This window comes from Anopheles funestus, chromosome 3RL (genome assembly GCF_943734845.2).
Source record: "Anopheles funestus chromosome 3RL, idAnoFuneDA-416_04, whole genome shotgun sequence".
In the NCBI taxonomy this organism is placed as follows: domain Eukaryota; kingdom Metazoa; phylum Arthropoda; class Insecta; order Diptera; family Culicidae; genus Anopheles; species Anopheles funestus.
This window is the reverse complement of record NC_064599.1, coordinates 56,934,708-56,953,465: the sequence shown is the minus strand read 5'-3', so window position 1 is coordinate 56,953,465 and position 18,758 is coordinate 56,934,708. Positions and strand designations below refer to the sequence as shown.

The following is an 18,758-nucleotide window of genomic DNA, read 5'->3' as shown; positions in this document are numbered from 1 at the left end:
GATAGAGCAATCTATCAATGCTATCTTATCGAGTTTTGTTTGATTTGATCAGTTAATCCTACCCTCTTCCTGATGGAACTGACCCAGTAGCGAAACTATATAAAAGGGTACACACAAGAAGTTCGCCGAGATAGTCAGTGAAGATGGGGCGCCTAAAGCTCTTTTCGATTGCGTGTACTATTGGGCTGATCGTGGTGCCGTTGGTGAAATGTTTAAATCTAACCGAACCGACAACCCGTGACTGGTGGCAAAAGGCGGCATTCTATCAAATATATCCAAGATCTTTTATGGACAGTGATGGCGACGGGGTGGGCGATTTAAATGGTATTGCATCGAAGTTACCATACCTGAAGTCCATAGGTGTAAAGGCATTTTGGCTTTCACCGATATACAAATCTCCGATGGTAGACTTTGGTTACGATATATCCGATTTTCGGGACATTCACGAGGAGTTCGGTACAATGGCCGATTTTGAGCGGCTAGTGGAGCAAGCGCGGAGTCTCGGCTTGAAGGTGATTATGGATTTTGTACCGAATCATTCGAGTAATCTGCACGAGTGGTTCATCAAATCGGAAAACCGGGAATCTGGTTATGAGGATTACTACGTTTGGGAAGATGGTAAAGAGAATCCGGCTGGTGGTAGGAACTTGCCTCCAAATAACTGGGTGAGTAATCCACAGATAGTGGAAATGTTGCTGAAAGGTATTAATTATCCATGTTCTTGATAGATTCAAGCATTCCGTGGCAGTGCATGGCAATGGAGCGATAAGCGAGGGCAGTACTATCTGCATCAGTTCACCGTCGAACAACCGGATCTTAACTATCGCAATCCGAAGGTGGTGCAGGAAATGAAGGATGTACTACTGTTCTGGCTGGACAAAGGAGTGGATGGATTTCGAATCGATGCCGTTCCGACACTTTACGAAGATACGCAGCTGCGTGACGAACCGCCAAGCGGTTTGGTAGATGATCCGGACGATACCAACTATTTGCTGCACATTTACACTCAGGATTTGCCTGAAACGGTCGAGATGGTGTACGAGTGGAGAGAGCTGATCGATGCTTATCAACAGCAGCATGGCGGTGAGACGAGGGTCATCATGACGGAGGCCTACTCATCGCTGGATGTGATCAAAACCTACTACGAGAGCAGCACCGGACGAATAGGATCACATATGCCGTTTAACTTTAGACTGATCACTGAAGTGGACAAGCAGTCGGTTGCATCGGACTATGTGCAGGTGGTGAAGGAGTGGATGAGTATATTACCTGCTAGCCAGGTACCTAACTGGGTGGTAAGTTGATGCATTTTTTGTCTTATTTTGGAAAAAAACTCGCTATTAAACAACATTTCATTGCTGTTCATGTTTCAGATGGGAAACCACGATCGACCGCGGGTTGGCACTCGCCTTGGAGAGGAACGTATTGACGCACTGAACATGATCCTGCTCAGTCTTCCTGGTGCGAGTGTTACGTATCAGGGGGAAGAGATTGGCATGACGGATGGTTATGTCTCCTGGAAAGATACTGTCGATCCGGCTGCCTGCAATGCGGGTGAGGACTTGTACGAAGAAAAGTCACGCGATCCATGCCGTACACCTTTCCAGTGGGATGATACAGCGATGGCAGGGTTTACTACTGGTCCCAAAACCTGGTTACCTGTCGGAGAACGGTACAAGGAAGTGAACGTGGCAGTACAAGAGCTAGCTGAAAAGAGCCACCTAAAAGTGTATCGATCAATGATGGGCCTTAGAAAATCGAGAACCTTTCAATTTGGTACGGTGAAAGCAGTCGCATTGAAGGATACGGTATTGGCGGTCGTGCGGGAACTATCGAACTTTAGCACTTACATTACGCTGGCCAATCTCGGCAACCAGCTTGAGGTGATCAATGCCATTGCACTGTCCGATTCGTTACCGGATAAACTGTATTTCGATGTAGTTAGTACCGATTCACACAACATTCGAGGGTAAGTTTTACACTGTCCGTGGTCCGTCGCATTGATCGAGAATTATTTGCTGATCATAATATTCTTTTCACAGAGGATCAGTAGCAACGAAGGATATCGTTTTGCTGCCTAACGAGGCGTATGTGTTGAAGGCACACGTTGGACCAGTAGAAAAAGTGTACTCGTCGATTTGCGATAGTTGGTTTGAATAAACGATCAAGTTATTGCAAAAAACAAACTTTAGCTTATTTTGTTTTGAAATTGAAGAAAATATAATTGATAAAAAGTTGCCATGTGGTAAGCGCTAAAGAAAGCATTTAAAAGCAAACGGATTTCAGCAAATTAACAACATTAATAAAGGATTGGGAAAAGTGAATTTTAATTTAAGTTTGGGTGAAACATGTGCCTCAGATCATTTGGAATGAAAACATGTTTAGTACAGGCGGTTAAATTTGAATTCGCTATAGCAAATGCCATAATTGTAATGAAATTTTATGGCAACCCATCACTGTTCGGAACGGAACTATCGTTCCATATCAATTCCTGGTTTTGGGTGTAATTAAGATACATTTGTACTTTTTGTGCATTTTCAACTTAAAATATATTATCTAAAAAGTATTGTTTCTTTGTTTGATTCGTTTTCTGATGGAAAAATGTCAGATTGTTATCATTTCTGGAAAATAAACTGTTGCATCGCTTCAATCCGTTATGTCAAACTGACAAATGACGTTTGAACATGGCCGTCGCGGTGCGCGTTGATAGAGCCTGTGAGCGGTAAAAGTGACGCCATCTTCCTGGTGATTCTTTCGTGTCTCGGCGAAGAGCAAAGTGTGTCCGTCGAATTTGTGGCCGGTTGTTTTATAATTAATTGATCGAAAATTGATATAAAAATACCAAATCCTTCACCATTTGGTTCATGTGCGTGTGCGTGCGTGTGAATGACGATATATTACCTGTTTTATTCGGTACCGAAATTCCGTACGAGCGTGAGTGTTTGTTGAGCGTGTGAAAAGTGTGGAAGAAAAGCTAAAGTAGCGAGCGCGTGTTTGGTGGTAGAAAGTTTGGAAGTTTAACACACATCGTTTGGTGCTACTTACTTGAAAGTGAAAATGTCGCAGAGAACGAAGCGTTCCGGTGCCTCGACGCCGGTCCCGGTGACGGCTAGCACCCCGGTACAGCAGAGCGGAAGCGCTGCGATGGGTGCGTCAGCGACGCAGCATCACAGCGGCTCTCGCCCGTCAAGCCCGCTCAGCCCTACGCGCCAATCCCGCCTGCAGGAAAAGCACACCCTGCAATATCTCAATGACCGGCTGGCCGCATACATGGATCGGATGCGTATGCTCGAGCAGGAAAATTCCCGCCTCACAATGGAGGTGCGCACTTCGCAGGACACATCCACCCGCGAAGTTTCCAACATCAAATCGATGTACGAACACGAATTGTCGGATGCCCGCAAGCTGCTCGATGAAACGTCGCGCGAGAAGGCCAGGATGGAGATCGACGGCAAGCGGATCCTCGAAGAGAATGACGAATTGAAAAAGCGGTAAGGAAGGTGGAAACATACACGGAAAATCGACCTTCGTGTGGACCTGCCTACTTTTGATACCCGTTGCACCTACGGGTATCGCTAGCTGCTCGAATCGTTGGCAACGATAGGCGAGCAGTTGTCTCCCGCCGAGCGCGGATGTACTCGAAAAAAACAGAAAACCTTGGGCGTGTGTGTGGGATTATTTAGGTGTTTAATATGGATGACGTCATCGATTTATGTGAAGCTCAAATCAGAGAAAGCAAATAATTTCCCAGAATGTTGTCTGTGTGCTACTTTGATGAGATTTTCCGTCGTTTTTCGTGATACAACTTTGTTTACATTACAACATGAAGCGCTGTTTGAAGGATTCACATTTTCATTGCTTCGTACTTGAAATTAGACCGACAAATCGTAGCAGTCGGTAAGCGCAAAGATTATCGCGTTTTGTAAAGTGTCCACGACGATGAGTGAATTATAAACATATTACGTCACTATGTATGAAGTCATGCATCATTGAAACACACATAAAATATGACGTCGTTCAAGGTTTTTGTTTCGAGGCTGTAAACAATTTGGAACTGTCGATGGTTGCCCTCACACGAAACTCGCTCTTGACCATCGAATAGTGACGTAATTTTTGGAGTGAATGGATATCTAAAATTTCAGATGACATCAGTCCAAATTCTTCCCAGCCGCTGCGTTTTTTTTGCTTCTCACCACAGTTGACACACAAACGTTCGGAGTAGAAAAAGCCGGTTGTTTGACAAGCGAGAAACCTTTACCAACACATAACAGATCCTTAACCAATACTATCAAACGGTGATAGTTGTGTCGAAAAGCAACTCACCCAACGCTGGAAGTCGGCAAAAAAAAAACATTTCAAACATATTTTCCGTTTTGCATACGGGTGGCATTTGGCATTCAACAATCAAAGTTCTCCGTCTACATATTCTCAAGAGACGGTTCTGGTTTCTCAATGTGCTGCAACAAGCACGTCCGTTCAGTAAACAATCGGATAAAGGGCAGATAAAATTCTGTCGCCTACTAGGTGGACTATAGTTGATAATGTTTACTTTTTACGCAACAAATTATGTTTTATGTGACAGATAACATGAGAGATAATTTTATAATTATGTTTTCTTTTTTGTACTAAAAGCTGTTTGAAATACGTTTACGATTCAGTAGTAGTTGTTGCGTACTGTTCTCTCGAAAGCAGATTTTATGATTTCCGTTCTGTTTATTCACAGTCATTCGTCACTGTTTGGTTATTGTTTCAAGAGGGAGAAGACGATGCTGGTTCGTATGAGTTACCGTTAGGCTGCGTCCACCCCAAGATGACGCTTAATTCCCACATCTTTCAATTTAAATTCGTTGCTACGGTCTTCTCCACTTGCTGGCATGCCGAACAGCCGCAGGAGAAAAGAAAAAGTGTGGAAAATCAAAACTAATAAACACACACACGGAGCAGCAGTAGGCTATGGTTTCATAGCGTCACGAGTAGCTCAACTTCGTCCGGTTATGCTCGAACGTTATTCAGGCATTTTTGGGTACGTTTCAACACGTACGATGGAAAAATCAAATATTGACTCTAAATGTAAATCTCCAGTTACTCCTGCGCACGGGTGCGCGCATTCCGCGTCCATCTTGCGCCTGTGTCTATGTCTCTTCGTGTGATGCGCGTCGATGAACCAACTCGTCGCTTGTTTGATAGCTTTAAACCTTGCTAACGAATAAAAGCAAAAAAAAAGGTGAAAAAAAAACGATAGGGGAAAGCGTGCGTCCATGAATGTGCGTCCCCTAGCATCGTGTGCGTGTGTATAAGTGCGCGGGCGCGAAACGCACTGCATGACATCATTCTCCGCTTACGATCAAAGCTTACGCTTATCCCATGGTCCATGGAGAGTCGAGAAATGGGTGAAGCGAATGAACGAAAAGAAAATAAACGATTGAAGCGAATAAACAATACGCGCTTAGGGTCAGAGGGCATGACACGAGGAAAACGTTTAGGGAAATGCATTTTTCACGTTTGAAAAGGGGAGAGACCTCGATGCAACGCGCCGCACATGTTAGTGTGTTGGTGAGGGCTGTTTTGTAGCGTCCAAGCCATAGAGCGAGGGCATAGCGTAGGAGTTCCTTCCTGTTTTTGAAACCTCGCGGAAACTTGTTCTTGTTGGGTGTGGTGAGAGGAAATTCTGTCTCTTACTCTATTTCGCTTGTAAATAACGATAAGCATGAATTACAAACAGGATCGATTTTCCCGTCGAAATGGGCCACTGATGAATATTTCTTTACCACATTGCATGTTGTTTCTTCTTCTAATGGGGCATTTCCTGAAGCGCTTGAAATATGCCACCAGTGGAACTAAGGCTTCATGAGAATGCCCTGATTGGTTGGTGGATGAAAGTGCATCACTTGTAATTTGATTGCTATCGGTGGGAACACCTTCTTTAAGGGAGTTTGTATTTGCCACACTTCAATTAGAGGGGGTCATCGTTACCCCACGAGGCGCGCAATCAGAATCAAAATCCCTGTGGAACAGTAAGCGGTAGAGAATCCGGGAGGTTCATAACAATATGTATATGTTTAATTTACGAGCAAGGAGATAGAGAAAGACAGTAAGTAGCTAAAGGGAAATGCCCACTCGAACATAATGCCACGCACACTATGAACCTTGTCGGAGAACTTGGTATGTGATTCTGGTGAGAACTAACTGCTATATTTAGGCATAGGTGGCCCGCGTTTGTTCGGTCTGTCTGTGCGTTGAGCTAAAACTATGATCATCGCGGTTATCTTGGCACACATGTCCCCCGTAAGTCAAACGCGCCAAGTGTAAAGGCACACGATCGTTTAACGATACAAACCACGTGTGTATGATCGGTGTTCCAACTAATTTTCCTTCTCCCTCTTGGTTATAAGAATATGTGTAAAGAATGCGCCTCTGGTCGTTGCGGTGGATTCCTTTAGACGCGAATTCTCACTAGAAATCTCTTTATGATTAACGTTTTCTACAGCATTAGTAATGGCATTTCCATGACAAAGCACTACGAATGCGTGAAAGAGAATGCGAAAGATAGGGCGTACACGTGTTTTGAATATGGAAGTTCCTCTGCTTGGGAGGGAAATGACTCTATCCATAAAAAGGGATCGCTAAAGAGGGAATAATTGGTTCATTGATGAATCATATGCATGTTCTTCATACACAGTACATTTCACACTGTCATGGATAGAATTGACCGTACCATCAAATTCCTTGAAGGTTGTTGAAATTTACGAAGGTTCGTGTTTTAAATGTATGCAGCGCATTACCTTCATTTTTTATGATTAATTTACTTAACGACAAGACATGGAAACAAATATTGATATATCGACGAAAGGGAGACATTACGATCGGGAATGAACAACGTTTACGATCGTTGTCGATCGTTGACTGCCTGTGATTTACAGGGTTTACAGCTCGTAATTCAACACACGATGGACACTTCATTTCCTTGCTTTTTGAAATAGCCCTTTATTTAAATTCAAAATTATGAAATAAAAATGAAATGTTGGAAGGAATGTCTTTCTTCTACTGACTCGCTTGAAATTACTTAACAAAGTTAGCTCTAGTAAAATAATTGCGCTTATTAATTCTCCCTTGTTTTATTTCTCTTCTCACCAATATAGCTTGGATCGAAAAACGAAGGAAGCCGCCGACGCCGAACGTAACTTACGTGCACAGGAAGCGCGCGCTAACGAACTGTCCGGCAAGTACCACACACTCGTCACGGAGCATAAGAAGGCAAAGGATGACCAGAAGGAGCTGGAAAAGGAACTGGCTAAGCTGAGAAAGCAGCTCGAAGTGTTGCGCAAGAACCTTGAGGATGAAACGCTGACACGCGTCGAGCTGGAGAACACCGTCCAAACACTGCGCGAAGAGTTGACCTTCAAAGATCAAGTGCACTTGCAGGAAATATCCGAGACGAAGACCCGCCGCCAGGTGGAGATCAGCGAAATCGATGGTGTGCTGTCGGAGCAGTATGAGGCGAAGCTGCAACAGGCGCTGCAGGATCTGCGCAATCAGTACGACATGCAGCTACGCATGAACCGTGAGGAGATTTCCGATCTTTATGAGGTAAGTAGTGGAGAAATTGGCGAACGAATTTTCCATGAATTTTTGAAACATTTTGTTTTGTTTTTTGTAGGCTCGTTTGCGCGATTTGGAACAACAGATGAACCAGGAGCGATTGCGCCACGCCGACGAAAAGGCCAAGATGATGGAGGAGGTCGAGCGCCTGCGGAAGGAAATGTCAATGCAGCTCCAGGAGTATCAGGATCTTATGGATATTAAGATCACGCTTGACATGGAAATCGCTGCATACGACAAACTGCTCAGCTCGGAGGAGGACCGTCTTAAGATCACCCCGAGCAGCAATGCTTCCTTCTTCTCGCAGTCAGGTCTGTCGGCTAGCATGTCCCGGGCCGGTATGCTTCGCCGCACTCCGAATCGTGCGGCCGCCAAGCGCAAGCGTACAGTGTTGGAAGAGTCGGATGAACGCAGTGTGTCGGATTACTCCGTCACGTCGTCCGCCAAAGGAGACATGGAGATTGTCGAGGTTGATCCGGAGGGAAAATTTGTGAAGCTGCGCAACAAATCCTCCAAGGTAAAGGATCGGGAAGGATTTCCTTGGTGCAAGCATTCTTCAATATTGTTTTTAAATTATTTATCATTCTGCAGGAAGTTCAAGTCGGTGGATGGTCCCTCGTTCGGAAGGTTGGCAGCAATGAGACCGTCTTTAAATTCCACCGCTCACTGAAGGTGGACGGTGGTGCCTTTGTGACCGTTTGGTCGTCCGATTTGGGCAAGGATCATGAGCCTCCATCCACGATCGTAATGAAGGGCCAGAAGTGGTTCGCCGGAGACAACATGACTACCCATCTGATGAATGCCGATGGCGAGGTAAGAATAAATGAATGAACGCAACGGAAGTAGATGGTGAATTAAACTGTTTCCTAAACAAAATTGTTTTCTTTGCAGGAGGTGGCTGCTTCGGAGCGTGTAAAGCGAATCATATCGACTGCTGCCTCGCGTCACCGTGAATACCTCGGAGGTTATGGAGAGGAACTTCACCATCAACAGGTGAGTAATGTTATTTACTGTGCAAATTATCGTTCCAATTTATAACGTGATTCTAATGCGCTTGTTGTTTGTTTTTTCCTTCCTCTAGGGTGAACCCCGAGGCGATGAAAAGTGTCGCATCATGTAATAGTGCCGTGTAATATCAGCCGAACAAGTAACATTGCGTTTAATATATAATTTTATCTCTATAAACATTACATTTGATCCTGATACCATCCTGCTGATGGTAGGAAACGATCTATGCTGTAAGCGAATAATTTAAATATCGCCATCTGCGGTGTAGGCACGGAGAAGGGAAATAATTCCTTCGTGAATTAGATTTGACACAAACACACAACAACAACAGAAAAAAACTATATAGATAGGTATTCGTTTTGTTTACGTCCTCAGCACAGAAGCCAGCGTAAGGGCATAGAAAAGTTAACTTACCGTATGTGTTTATTATTTTTTTTTCTTTTATTTTTATATTTTTGAATCGAAATTTTTCACAAAACTCAAAAACAGACACACATTCGCGATTCTTGTAGACAACGCGCGTGTTAAGATATATTGTACTATAACATTTAGTAAATATCCACAACAACGACAGGCGGCAACACTGCGCGGCTACGGGAAATCAGATGTAAAATATTAACAACACGGAACATACTTATTCTGCGTGTGCAAATTATATCATGTCATCTTAATTTTTTTTACAACTATTTTCGTTTTGATAATAACACAAATATTAATAACATTAACTGATTATCTATGGTGTTAATGATTAATGTTGGTTGCGCAACGATCAAACAACAAACAGCAAGAGATGAAAAATGTCGAGCAAAAAATACAAAAAAAAACTGAAAAGCAAAGCACACACAGTAAATGAGAGGCCTTTTGGTTGCAAAAATCTTAATAACAAAAACTCACTAACCTAGAAACATTTAGTGGAAAACGAATGATGATGTAATGTGGTGTGTACTATAAGCATTGTAAGGGAAACGGAGCGACGAGCGAAATCCATTTTTGTTGTACATGTTATAGGTTCTGTAACTGTCCTTGAGCAACGATTTTTTTTTTCATTTATATCTAAACACTCACAATTAACTGTGGTTTTTAGCTAAGTCGTTTCGTCTGCACATGTATCGATGTCAATTTTCACCATCCGTTAGACTAGCCGTGAGTAACATCATATAATTTTGAGTTAAATTTTTTTCCTCGAATCAAGGCAGGGCCATATTGTATTAAATGTTTAATTTGATTTGGTTGCGTTCTTTATGTTTTGTGTTGCTTGTACTGCCTTAGATTTTGCCATTTTTTCATTTTAGACGCGAAAGTAACCAAATGCGTAGTGGAAGGGTATGAAAGAGTTTGAAAAGAATTTCGCAACCGCATAAATCAATCAATCCTGTATTTTTGCTTAATTTATCCTGAGCAGATTCGAGGAACGTATGAGTGCTATTACGGCAGGGCATCTTCCAGCATAACTGAAGTACATTATACAAGCGCCGAAAAGCGAAAAAGAATATGAACTCGATCGCATCTCAAGTGTGTGGAGCGAGGATTTATAATAAATGCATTCAGATCGTTCGTGGTGTCTGAAGTTTGGTAAGAGTAATTTACGCTTCACATTCATATCGCTTACATCACAACTGGAGGAAAGAACGACCAGCCGTTAATAATACCGAGAGCCATAAGTTTATGTTGTATCATTTTATTATTTTTTTTTCGAATATTTTTAAATATATAATTCTCTTTACCGTGCTGAAGTTTTTTTTTGGCGTTACGATTGTATGTCAGCATACACACCTGTCACCATCAACCTTAACGGGAATGCGTTCCCGTACAGCACCGGGGCGAAGAATAGATGTTTTTTGTTTTGTAATATTTTATTATAAAACAGTACCGTAAAATTACTCTTTACTCTCTTCTGTTTGTGCGTGCGGAGCAGACGCTTCCTAGCCGAATCTGCTGTGTACGTTCTGGAACATCCACGAGCACACTCCTTAGTACAACATTGCTAACCGGTTTCTCTCCGTGAAGAGAAGATAGGTTCAACCGGTGTAAAAGGTATGACCTACCGGAACCACCCTTTCGCTCGCCGTATGTGATGTGTGGCGAGTAGAAACGAAATATCACGATGTGTTTAGGGACGAAAAATGTGTAGAGAACGAAGGTACCGAACAATCGTCACCCCGAAAGTAGGTTCCAGGAAATAGTAACAGGAAAGTAGTTTAAGTAAAGTGCTTCTTGAAATAATTGTTTTTTTTTTTAAAGGGGAAGAAAACATGGCGCAAAACGCACCAAATAGATGAGGAAAATTTGTGCAGCAATGAGATACAGGGATCATTATTTACAACAGTTTAGTTCCCGGGAAAAGTGATCTTCTCCCGCGAAGGAAAATAACTAGCGAGTTTAGGACCTCCATTGTCCTCACCCATTATTTTTCGGGTTTACTTCTTGGAGAAACCGTCACCGGTGGGATCAAGAATCCATGGATAGTTGTTCGGACACTCCATGCAAGTGAAGAGTCGCAGCGTCTCGCCGGGCAGCTCGCGGGTGGTCAGTGGGCAGGCATTGGGCAGCGAACAGTAAGGTTGACCCTTAACGTCGCACTTTTCCTTCCATTCCTGGAAGTCACGGAGTGCGTTCAGTTCGGTCGGGTTCTGCATCCACTGGATGACCTGCAGCATGGTGACGAAGAACACATCGTTACGGCCAAGCATCTCCTCGATGAACTTGATCAGCTCCTCGCGGTACTCCTTCTTCGACTTAAGCCAGGAAGCGTGGAAATGCAGTCCGAGCGGTGCACGGTTGCTATTGTAGTGACGGTTAAAGTTGTGGCGCAGCAAACGTCCGAACTGTTCGCCGGACTGGATGTTGGAGCAGGAGTCTACCATGTGGCAACCGGGCAGCGATTCATCGAACGTCGGATCATCACGTCGATCCAGCTCGTTCATTACCATCTCCCATACCGGATGGGAACGGGATGGGCAGTTGTGTGCGTTACCGTTACACTTGTGCGGCATGCGGAAGTACAACGTGTACGGCCAAATGGGCACACGGCCCAGGGAAGCAGTGATCGACGCATCGTACACGAAGAACTGATCGGCCATCATCTCGAACTGCTTGTTACCGCCGACGCGCAGATATGGCGCCCGCACACCAATAATCGAACCATCGGTAATGTTGGCGAAACGTTCCACGATCAAACGTGCACCGGCCATCTCCGCCAGCCAATCGTCGTACGTGCCCTGCGTCCAGTAGTTCGGATCGTCCTTGTGCGTGAGCGAGAAGACGGAAATTTCGTGTCCCTTGCGATGCAGATCCTGCACGGCCGAGTAGTTCGTGTACTTGTGCGACACGAAGTAAGTGCCACGGATCTGGCAACCGTTCGGGTTCTGGCGCTGTCCGTTGAAGATGTCCTCGTACAGATCGATGTTGTCTACGTTGACCGCACCGTTGAAGGTGATCGTGATCATCTGCGGTACCTGTTGCGGTTCAATGTTACCGGGGATACGGGTACCGTCGGCCGAGCAGAAACAATCCGGCAGCACACACTGCGTCGTGTCACAGTCCGGGGCACGGTTCGGATCAAGCTCAACGGCTGTGCGAAGGAACGAGGCGAACAAATGCAATCCATTAATAAGAGAATTGTTTTTCTTTAGGGCATTTTTCCCAACAGATACTTACTACACGCATTCTCATCCGATTCGTCCTTGCAGTCAGGTTTGCCGTTACAGAACAGCTCCTTGTCGATACATTCACCATTACCGCAAGACAGTTTACCCTCCGGACAGATGGGCTCGTCCGTCTTTAGGATCGGTAGAACCTTACGTGGCTCTGATAGAAAATGAACAATGGAAAACAGTTGTAGTGCAATAGTGACTCTTCAGTTCCTTTTTTTGTTTGTTTGTTTACAAAAATCAGTGCAAAGATTAGTTTACAAATGGTATACCACAACCATTTTGAATGTTTTAGAAAAATTGGAGGATTTGTTAGTACAAAGTGTAACTTTACAGGCTTGAAAAGAGTTGCGTGAGAATTGAGAGTAATGATCGAATGAATATCGACTCAGGTGTGTAACATCATACTCAACATATGATGTGCGTGTTTTGTTGTGTGCTTTATGTACACTGCTTCACACACACACACGATGCTTAAATTACATCGTTTCGTGATGTGCAAATGTGCTTGTTAATTACAAGCTCGTGAAAATGTTTTTTCAGTGTGTAAAAAAATACAAAGAGAGTATCGACGAAACTTAACGTAACGCTCAGTATCTTCTTGCTTGTATAAGTTTAATAGTAAACTATGCTGGTCGTGTCGTGTCTCGTTTGTTAAATCAAATGAAGCATGATTTCAAGAAACAAGAACCAATGAAGGAATGATCTTAGGAAAGTTTGTGAAATGATCATTATAGCAAGATGAAAACGATAGTGCTTGTATTAGATAAGTAAATATTTAAATAGAAAAAAAAGTTAACAAACAATTGCTTTAATACCTATTCTTACGAAGCATTTTTGCAACAAAAAAAGAACAGACCAAAAAACGGCATGATCACATGGCAGAAAAATTAGATACCATAAAGTTTACCATAAAAAACAGACATGTATGCGGATGAGTATACCTTCAGGGGTATTTTTTCTGTGTGTGTAGTTTGTTGCTGAATTGATGTGTTCGGTTATCGAATTGATGGAGCGAAATTTTACATTATACCAACACCATAGTTTCGCAAAATATACTACCGCGAAATGACCCTTTTTGTTAGTAGTTGTACGTGTGCGTGTGTCTGATCGTCTGTATCGAGGCGTGTGATTCGGCGATTATTGGTCGGGTGTACTGAAGAGACTTTGGTCATTCAGCAACTCAGCGATAGCGGCTACATCTTCTGCGTGCACTCAATTTCTTAGGCTCTGCCCAATGTCTTGTATCTATCTGTATCCAATACCGAATATGTTTCGCTTGGTTGGTTTCGTGTGTACATTGCATTGCTACGAATACTAATCTCTCGTGTGCATTACCTAACTTAATGTGCCTTTGCGACTAGCTGTTGTGCATCTGATCTTATATACAGTACAAAACTACTCCACTCTGTGCACGGTTTACCGGTGACCTAGCTGTAGCATCCCTGCCCACAATCAGGTGTAAGGTATGTCCCGTAAACAAAGCAAAACACCTTGCATCTTTGTACAACCCGAAGCTCCCCGGGAAGTGTGACCACGCAGGGCCTTGGGTGGGGGCAGGACACTTACTCTCTTTCTTATCACACGTGGTGACCTTTGCTTTCCAATCGCAAGTCTGTTTTTCAATGTCGAACGCCAATCCGGACGGGCAAGTGATTTGCTTCAGTCCAGATCGTGTACACCTGATCGCGCATGCATTTTGAAGGTTTTTGGAAGATAGTTGGACCGGTATGGGGTGGAGGGACAGGAAACGGGAATACAACGGCAGGATTGCGGGAATACATTCGGTTATTGACATAAGAGAGTTGGTTTTGCATTTCGCGGTGGATACACGTGGGCGAATTCGCCAGTCCGTCGGATGAGATGAGTAGGGATGGTTTTTTTGTTGTTGGGTAACAGGAAGCCACACACACATAGGTGAGAAACACAAAGAAGGAACACGGTGATGAGGTTGGGAAGAATGGGGATATCATTGGGTTTTTTTGAGGGGATCAGTTCGTGCAGCGGGAAGAGAAAAATCATAAGAAAGACAAAAGAAGAAAGAAAGAACACAGTTTAGTCGAGATGGTAACACAAATAACCGGGGCCGAACCGAACCGGTGTGTGGACGGGGTCGGTGGTACTGAAGCGAATCGATACCACCGGGAACATCCACACGGAACCTGTTCGCCGTGTCCCGGGGACTTACTTCCTAGCAGGTCGCACGTTTTCACGTTCGTTTTCCAATCGCACGTTTGGCGCAGCACGTCAAAGTACAGCCCGGTCGGGCAACGAACTTTGGCGAGCCGCGTGATGCCATTTTCGCCCGCATCGTCGCACCTATTCTTCGTCGGAAAGATTGAGGAGGGGAAATCACAACGGAAGAGCGATAAGTACCGATTTGCCAACAGCAGGGGAAGGGAATGGTTAATTGGAAACCAACATAAATCGCACACCGGAAATGGTTCCAGTTTCGCTAGAAATGCGAATGGTGCTACGCTACGAACACGCGGAAGAAATCATGATGCTTATGTGAAGTCATCCACGAAGGAGCCATGCTTTCTCTAATAGGGTGGGATACTGTTTGCAAAATTTGAAAAAAAAATACACATGACAGCTGTCAAAGTAGGTGCAAGCATTTCCGGCATGCTTGTTTTTTATACTGTTTTAGATACATACTAAGAGAGAAGCTGGTAAACTTCTAATTCTTTGTGGCACTAACACCTCAAGAAGGTCTTGTGGACTGCCATTTCTGGACTTTATTTACCAGGACCAGTCCGGATGGGATCCGAACACCACCTTGTAATGTGGTGATGTGACTTGTAAAGTCAAATCATTGCGAGTACTCGCTGACACTGGAGACGAAAAAATTGTGACGGCAACGTATCGGGTTTTCGAATGTGACATCTTGTTTTTGCTGGAGCTTGTCAAGTGCCTTACCTCACTACTTCGCGGCAGTCACCGTCCGTGCTCAGGCGGAAGTATTCATCACCCGGCCGGTCCTTGCACAGTTCCTCCACATTGATCGAGTCCGGATCGAGGTCATCGTCTTGGCGCTTTACGCGAACTTCGGCCGCTGTTTCGGTGCGCGGAAGAAAAGGAAGAGAAACATATGAGAGTGTGAAAACAGATGCAGCCAAAGAGAAAGGTACGTTAGTGGATGTGGAGAAATGTGAGAAAAAAAACAAGCCGAACAAAACGGCTCGAAACAACATGGCAAAAAAGGAGTGTAACGGCGATGAAGCTACTGGTTAGGCAATCGTTATAAAGACAGCGTTGCGAGCAATCAGTGTGTCGTAACATCTCTTAGTAGTGGATATAAAAAAAAACGCACACACTACCGGTGTGAAAGTTTGCGATGACAGGTGACCAATTCAAGATGGCCTCCTTCGTGTTATCACATCGGATCCGATTGGTGTCGATGAAAGTGAAATTTATTGTTATTGCCGTTGTCTGAACCGAACCAAGCTGTTGGTAGTGTTTACTGTTTGTGATCGTAAAAAGTAAATCTTGCACTGTCAACGTACAGCATGCCAGAGAAAATGACATTTTGCACAACACGTCTTTGCAGGACGGTAGGCAATAAAATGGTATTTGTAATCTTAAATGCAAATCTTCTAAGCTGATTCTATCTTTTCAAGAGGAGCTTTAGAACAAGTTTTCGGGTCACGATCAGGACATGTCAAGGTAGATCACAATCTGCGCGATCATTCATGCCTGAGGAAGATTACTGCGGCTACTTCTTCTACTAATACTACTACTGCACAAAGCCTATCGCAAAAAAACGATCAGACGGCTACCGGCTACGTCTGACACGGTTCCATCTATTTGTGCGATCTTTCGGGAAATTAATGAGCTAGGCAACGTTAGCGTCGTTTCGCTTCTGCTGCTAACCGGCTCTGATTCTAGCCCGGCTACGCCTGTCAGTTGCATCATTAATCAAACGCGTGGAGTGTGCCGCGTGCCATACCGTTTGCCTAGAGACCTTAATTTTAGAACGAAACGTTTGAGACGAAAACGCGCCTATTCAAGGTCAAGGTCAACCGCATAAGAACAACATTTCGGGAATTGGGTAAAACCGATAAAACCGTTATTTCAAACAGGATTAGAGTGTATAAACCTGAAAAGTAAAGAGAGAGAAAAAACTGCACCTCCTAGCGATTGAGGTACCTTTATCGATTGATCGATCGTACGCAGTTGCGTAAGGGGCATCTATTTTGTGGTTAATCTTTACGAACGACAAACACACACACGCATACACGTGTAGACGATCGGCTGCACGGATCACCCTCCCCCAGGGGGGGTGTTATGTAAATGTGTCGCTTTCCCGTCCTGCACGCAGAAGATTGATTTCTTAGCCAAGTACGGGGCGAATGAAAGCGAACCAAAACCATCAACTGACGGTACGCAAAGAACCAGTTCTTCGTGCCAATACCATTACCAGCGCCCGGCTTTATGGCTACTGGTGCCGTACTTATATTGCAATATATGAATGTTTTTGTGCGCGGGGCCAGGTGGAAACCGGGAGACTTCAATGAAATGCACATTGAACAATTTTAACAGCAAGTTTTTTCTCTTCTCTTCACTGCAACTCGAAAGGAGACAAGACACCGTTGTGCTGCACCGATCGTACGCCTGCCAGCTTCACATGGCGGTGGGAGTTGTCGGTGTTGGGCAAAAAAGGGAAAGGGAATGTACCGTGCATGCGTGTGTGTGTGTGTGTCTGCGCCCGGTGGCGATGAAGTAAATTGGCCTCCATGAACCCATAAGGCATGACGCAAAATATAAGAAGAAGTAATAAACGGCCCCTGGTGGTAGGCAATATGCAATCATTGGTGCAATTCCAAAACGATCATTGACTTCGAGTGCATTTTGAAGGAAGGTTAAGTTGTGATAGTTAAGTTTAACACTTCGCCATTTCAAAGCAAGCAGTTTAGACACTTTTGTACGGGAAATGTTCACAAATCTACGCGGAAGAAATGACGTGACTGTCTGAAGGCGACAGAACCTTCCAATAATTGTAATTCACCGTTCACCAATTCCGTTTCCGGTTTCTTCATTTTGTACGTGTTTTTTTTTTCATTCTGTCCACCATATTTGACGGTATTAGTGTTGTATTTTAATTGTTCCTTGTAATCTTTTTTTTTTCTACCTAACAATGGCAGTGAACCTCCTTTGCTCGTAGATTTTTGTGTGTAAATTATTTTGCTTTTTTTTTTTGGTCTTACCGATCGTCACCACTAAACACAGCAAACAGAATAGTTTGAACACTTTGGCCATACTGATAGCCATTAAACACCACGTTTTGCCGCCTCCGGAGTACGGACACACCGGGCACACTGGGGCAACACCACTAAGCGCAAAGTGTCAATTTCGTTTCGTACAGTTTTTTGCTTTCGAGGCGGATTCGCCGAATCCGGACCGGGTGTGGCTTCTGGCTTTTCTGGGCAGCTGGTGTTGCTGCTGCTGCTGCTGCTGCTGCTGCGTCTGCACGTACTGTACGCACACGTCGGTTCGTGGACAGGGCGCGCGCACTAAAACCGTCCTTTCCCGCACCGGCTACTACTTATATAGAGGCTCTCGCTCGTACGCCGAACCTCGCCGAACTGTTACGCGACAGGGGAATGTATCACACTAGGGGCACATCGCGGGGCAGATCGGGGCCGTGTCGTGCTTCCTTCACGGAAAAATCTCTGTTCTCGACGGTCGCTCAGTCACTCAGCCGGAAACAGGGGTGGGGATTGTACGGTGCGGGAGTTCTGCGTACTGTGAGGGTGTAAATCGTTTCCACTTCCATGGGCCGGTTGCGATCGGTACCGATCGTTGGAAGGGATGAACAGTTGTATCTGGGAGAGTTTTACCATTCGGAAAGCTTTGAGTGCCGCGATGAGAGAACATGCAATATGACCAGCAAGCTTATCGTACGAATAGTTGTTTATTTTATTTATTAAAATTTTCACACTATTCATTTGTGTTGTTTGCTTTACTTATAATTGTGTTTTAGCATTACAGTTTGTACGTAAATTTTGAACGTTGCAAAAAAACTAAAGAAATCATATACCTTTCATTTTCCTAGGGGGAAAAAAACTAAATACTAAATAAACACATTTTTAATTTTATTCCACTATTTGTAACACACCCTTTTGTCATAATAGTGATTAATTGGAAATATAACAAATTAATATAAGCATTAATTAATTCAAACGGTAGTTCTAAAAAAATAAACTAAAGCATTCTTGTTTGATTAATTCTTTAGATTGTTAAAATTAAAAAAGAAAAAGTTACAAATAATTGAAAAACTCATTTTACTTTTTCTGACAATTCATGGTTAGGAGAATTTGATATAACTACTTTTTGCCTTAAAGCTCAAATGATTGATAAGGATAATAGAAGGTAGTAGTGTACAAATGTTAATATAAATTGTTCAATGTATTCTGCTTCTAATGTATTATAACAAATGATTAAACTTTCTATTACTATAATTGTTATGTCGGGGAAATTTTATTCTTCATTTACTTTAAT

At 43.7% G+C, this 18,758-nt stretch overlaps 4 protein-coding genes across 5 annotated transcripts in view; 2 read left to right on the top strand and 2 right to left on the bottom strand.

Annotated features, from left to right (window-relative positions):
• The window catches only part of LOC125770221 (L-threonine 3-dehydrogenase, mitochondrial), a 114,197-nt gene that overhangs the window by 89,903 nt on the left and 5,536 nt on the right, over positions 1-18,758 (bottom strand). The window lies entirely within an intron of this gene.
• LOC125770171 (maltase A3-like) lies at positions 115-2,186 on the top strand. Its single transcript, XM_049439526.1, has 4 exons — positions 115-665; positions 729-1,295; positions 1,374-1,969; positions 2,043-2,186. The coding sequence occupies exons 1-4, from the start codon at positions 144-146 to the stop codon at positions 2,158-2,160; spliced, it is 1,803 nt and encodes a 600-aa protein (XP_049295483.1). The 5' UTR covers positions 115-143; the 3' UTR covers positions 2,161-2,186.
• On the top strand, positions 2,712-10,189 carry LOC125770181 (lamin Dm0). Its single transcript, XM_049439542.1, has 6 exons — positions 2,712-3,491; positions 7,140-7,587; positions 7,658-8,116; positions 8,191-8,412; positions 8,491-8,592; positions 8,681-10,189. Exons 1-6 carry the CDS (start codon positions 3,058-3,060, stop codon positions 8,717-8,719), a joined length of 1,704 nt encoding a protein of 567 aa, XP_049295499.1. The 5' UTR covers positions 2,712-3,057; the 3' UTR covers positions 8,720-10,189.
• Positions 10,270-17,786, bottom strand: LOC125770187 (chitin deacetylase 1). Of its 2 annotated transcripts, none has more exons than XM_049439550.1 (5): positions 17,465-17,786; positions 15,177-15,312; positions 14,446-14,576; positions 12,265-12,414; positions 10,270-12,178 (listed from the first exon to the last, which is right to left on the bottom strand). In XM_049439550.1, exons 1-5 carry the CDS (start codon positions 17,526-17,528, stop codon positions 11,025-11,027), a joined length of 1,635 nt encoding a protein of 544 aa, XP_049295507.1. In that variant the 5' UTR covers positions 17,529-17,786; the 3' UTR covers positions 10,270-11,024. The 2 variants fall into 2 exon arrangements, with proteins under 2 accessions (XP_049295507.1, XP_049295508.1); XM_049439551.1 differs by lacking the exon at positions 14,446-14,576 and adding an exon at positions 13,827-13,939.

What these genes read in the sequence shown, in the direction of transcription:
- LOC125770181 (XM_049439542.1), top strand. Translation starts at nt 3,058, where the DNA reads ATGTCGCAGAGAACGAAGCGTTCCGGTGCCTCGACGCCGGTCCCGGTG. An exon ending in AGATTTCCGATCTTTATGAG is followed by an intron (nt 7,588 to 7,657) that starts GTAAGTAGTGGA and finishes TGTTTTTTGTAG; the next exon opens with GCTCGTTTGCGCGATTTGGA. An exon ending in AGGAACTTCACCATCAACAG is followed by an intron (nt 8,593 to 8,680) that starts GTGAGTAATGTT and finishes TCCTTCCTCTAG; the next exon opens with GGTGAACCCCGAGGCGATGA.
- LOC125770171 (XM_049439526.1), top strand. Translation starts at nt 144, where the DNA reads ATGGGGCGCCTAAAGCTCTTTTCGATTGCGTGTACTATTGGGCTGATC. An exon ending in ACTTGCCTCCAAATAACTGG is followed by an intron (nt 666 to 728) that starts GTGAGTAATCCA and finishes TGTTCTTGATAG; the next exon opens with ATTCAAGCATTCCGTGGCAG. An exon ending in GCCAGGTACCTAACTGGGTG is followed by an intron (nt 1,296 to 1,373) that starts GTAAGTTGATGC and finishes TTCATGTTTCAG; the next exon opens with ATGGGAAACCACGATCGACC.
- LOC125770187 (XM_049439550.1), bottom strand. Translation starts at nt 17,528, where the DNA reads ATGGCTATCAGTATGGCCAAAGTGTTCAAACTATTCTGTTTGCTGTGT. An exon ending in GTGTTTAGTGGTGACGATCG is followed by an intron (nt 15,313 to 17,464) that starts GTAAGACCAAAA and finishes GCACCGAAACAG; the next exon opens with CGGCCGAAGTTCGCGTAAAG. An exon ending in AACGTGCGACCTGCTAGGAA is followed by an intron (nt 12,415 to 14,445) that starts GTAAGTCCCCGG and finishes ATTTTCTATCAG; the next exon opens with AGCCACGTAAGGTTCTACCG.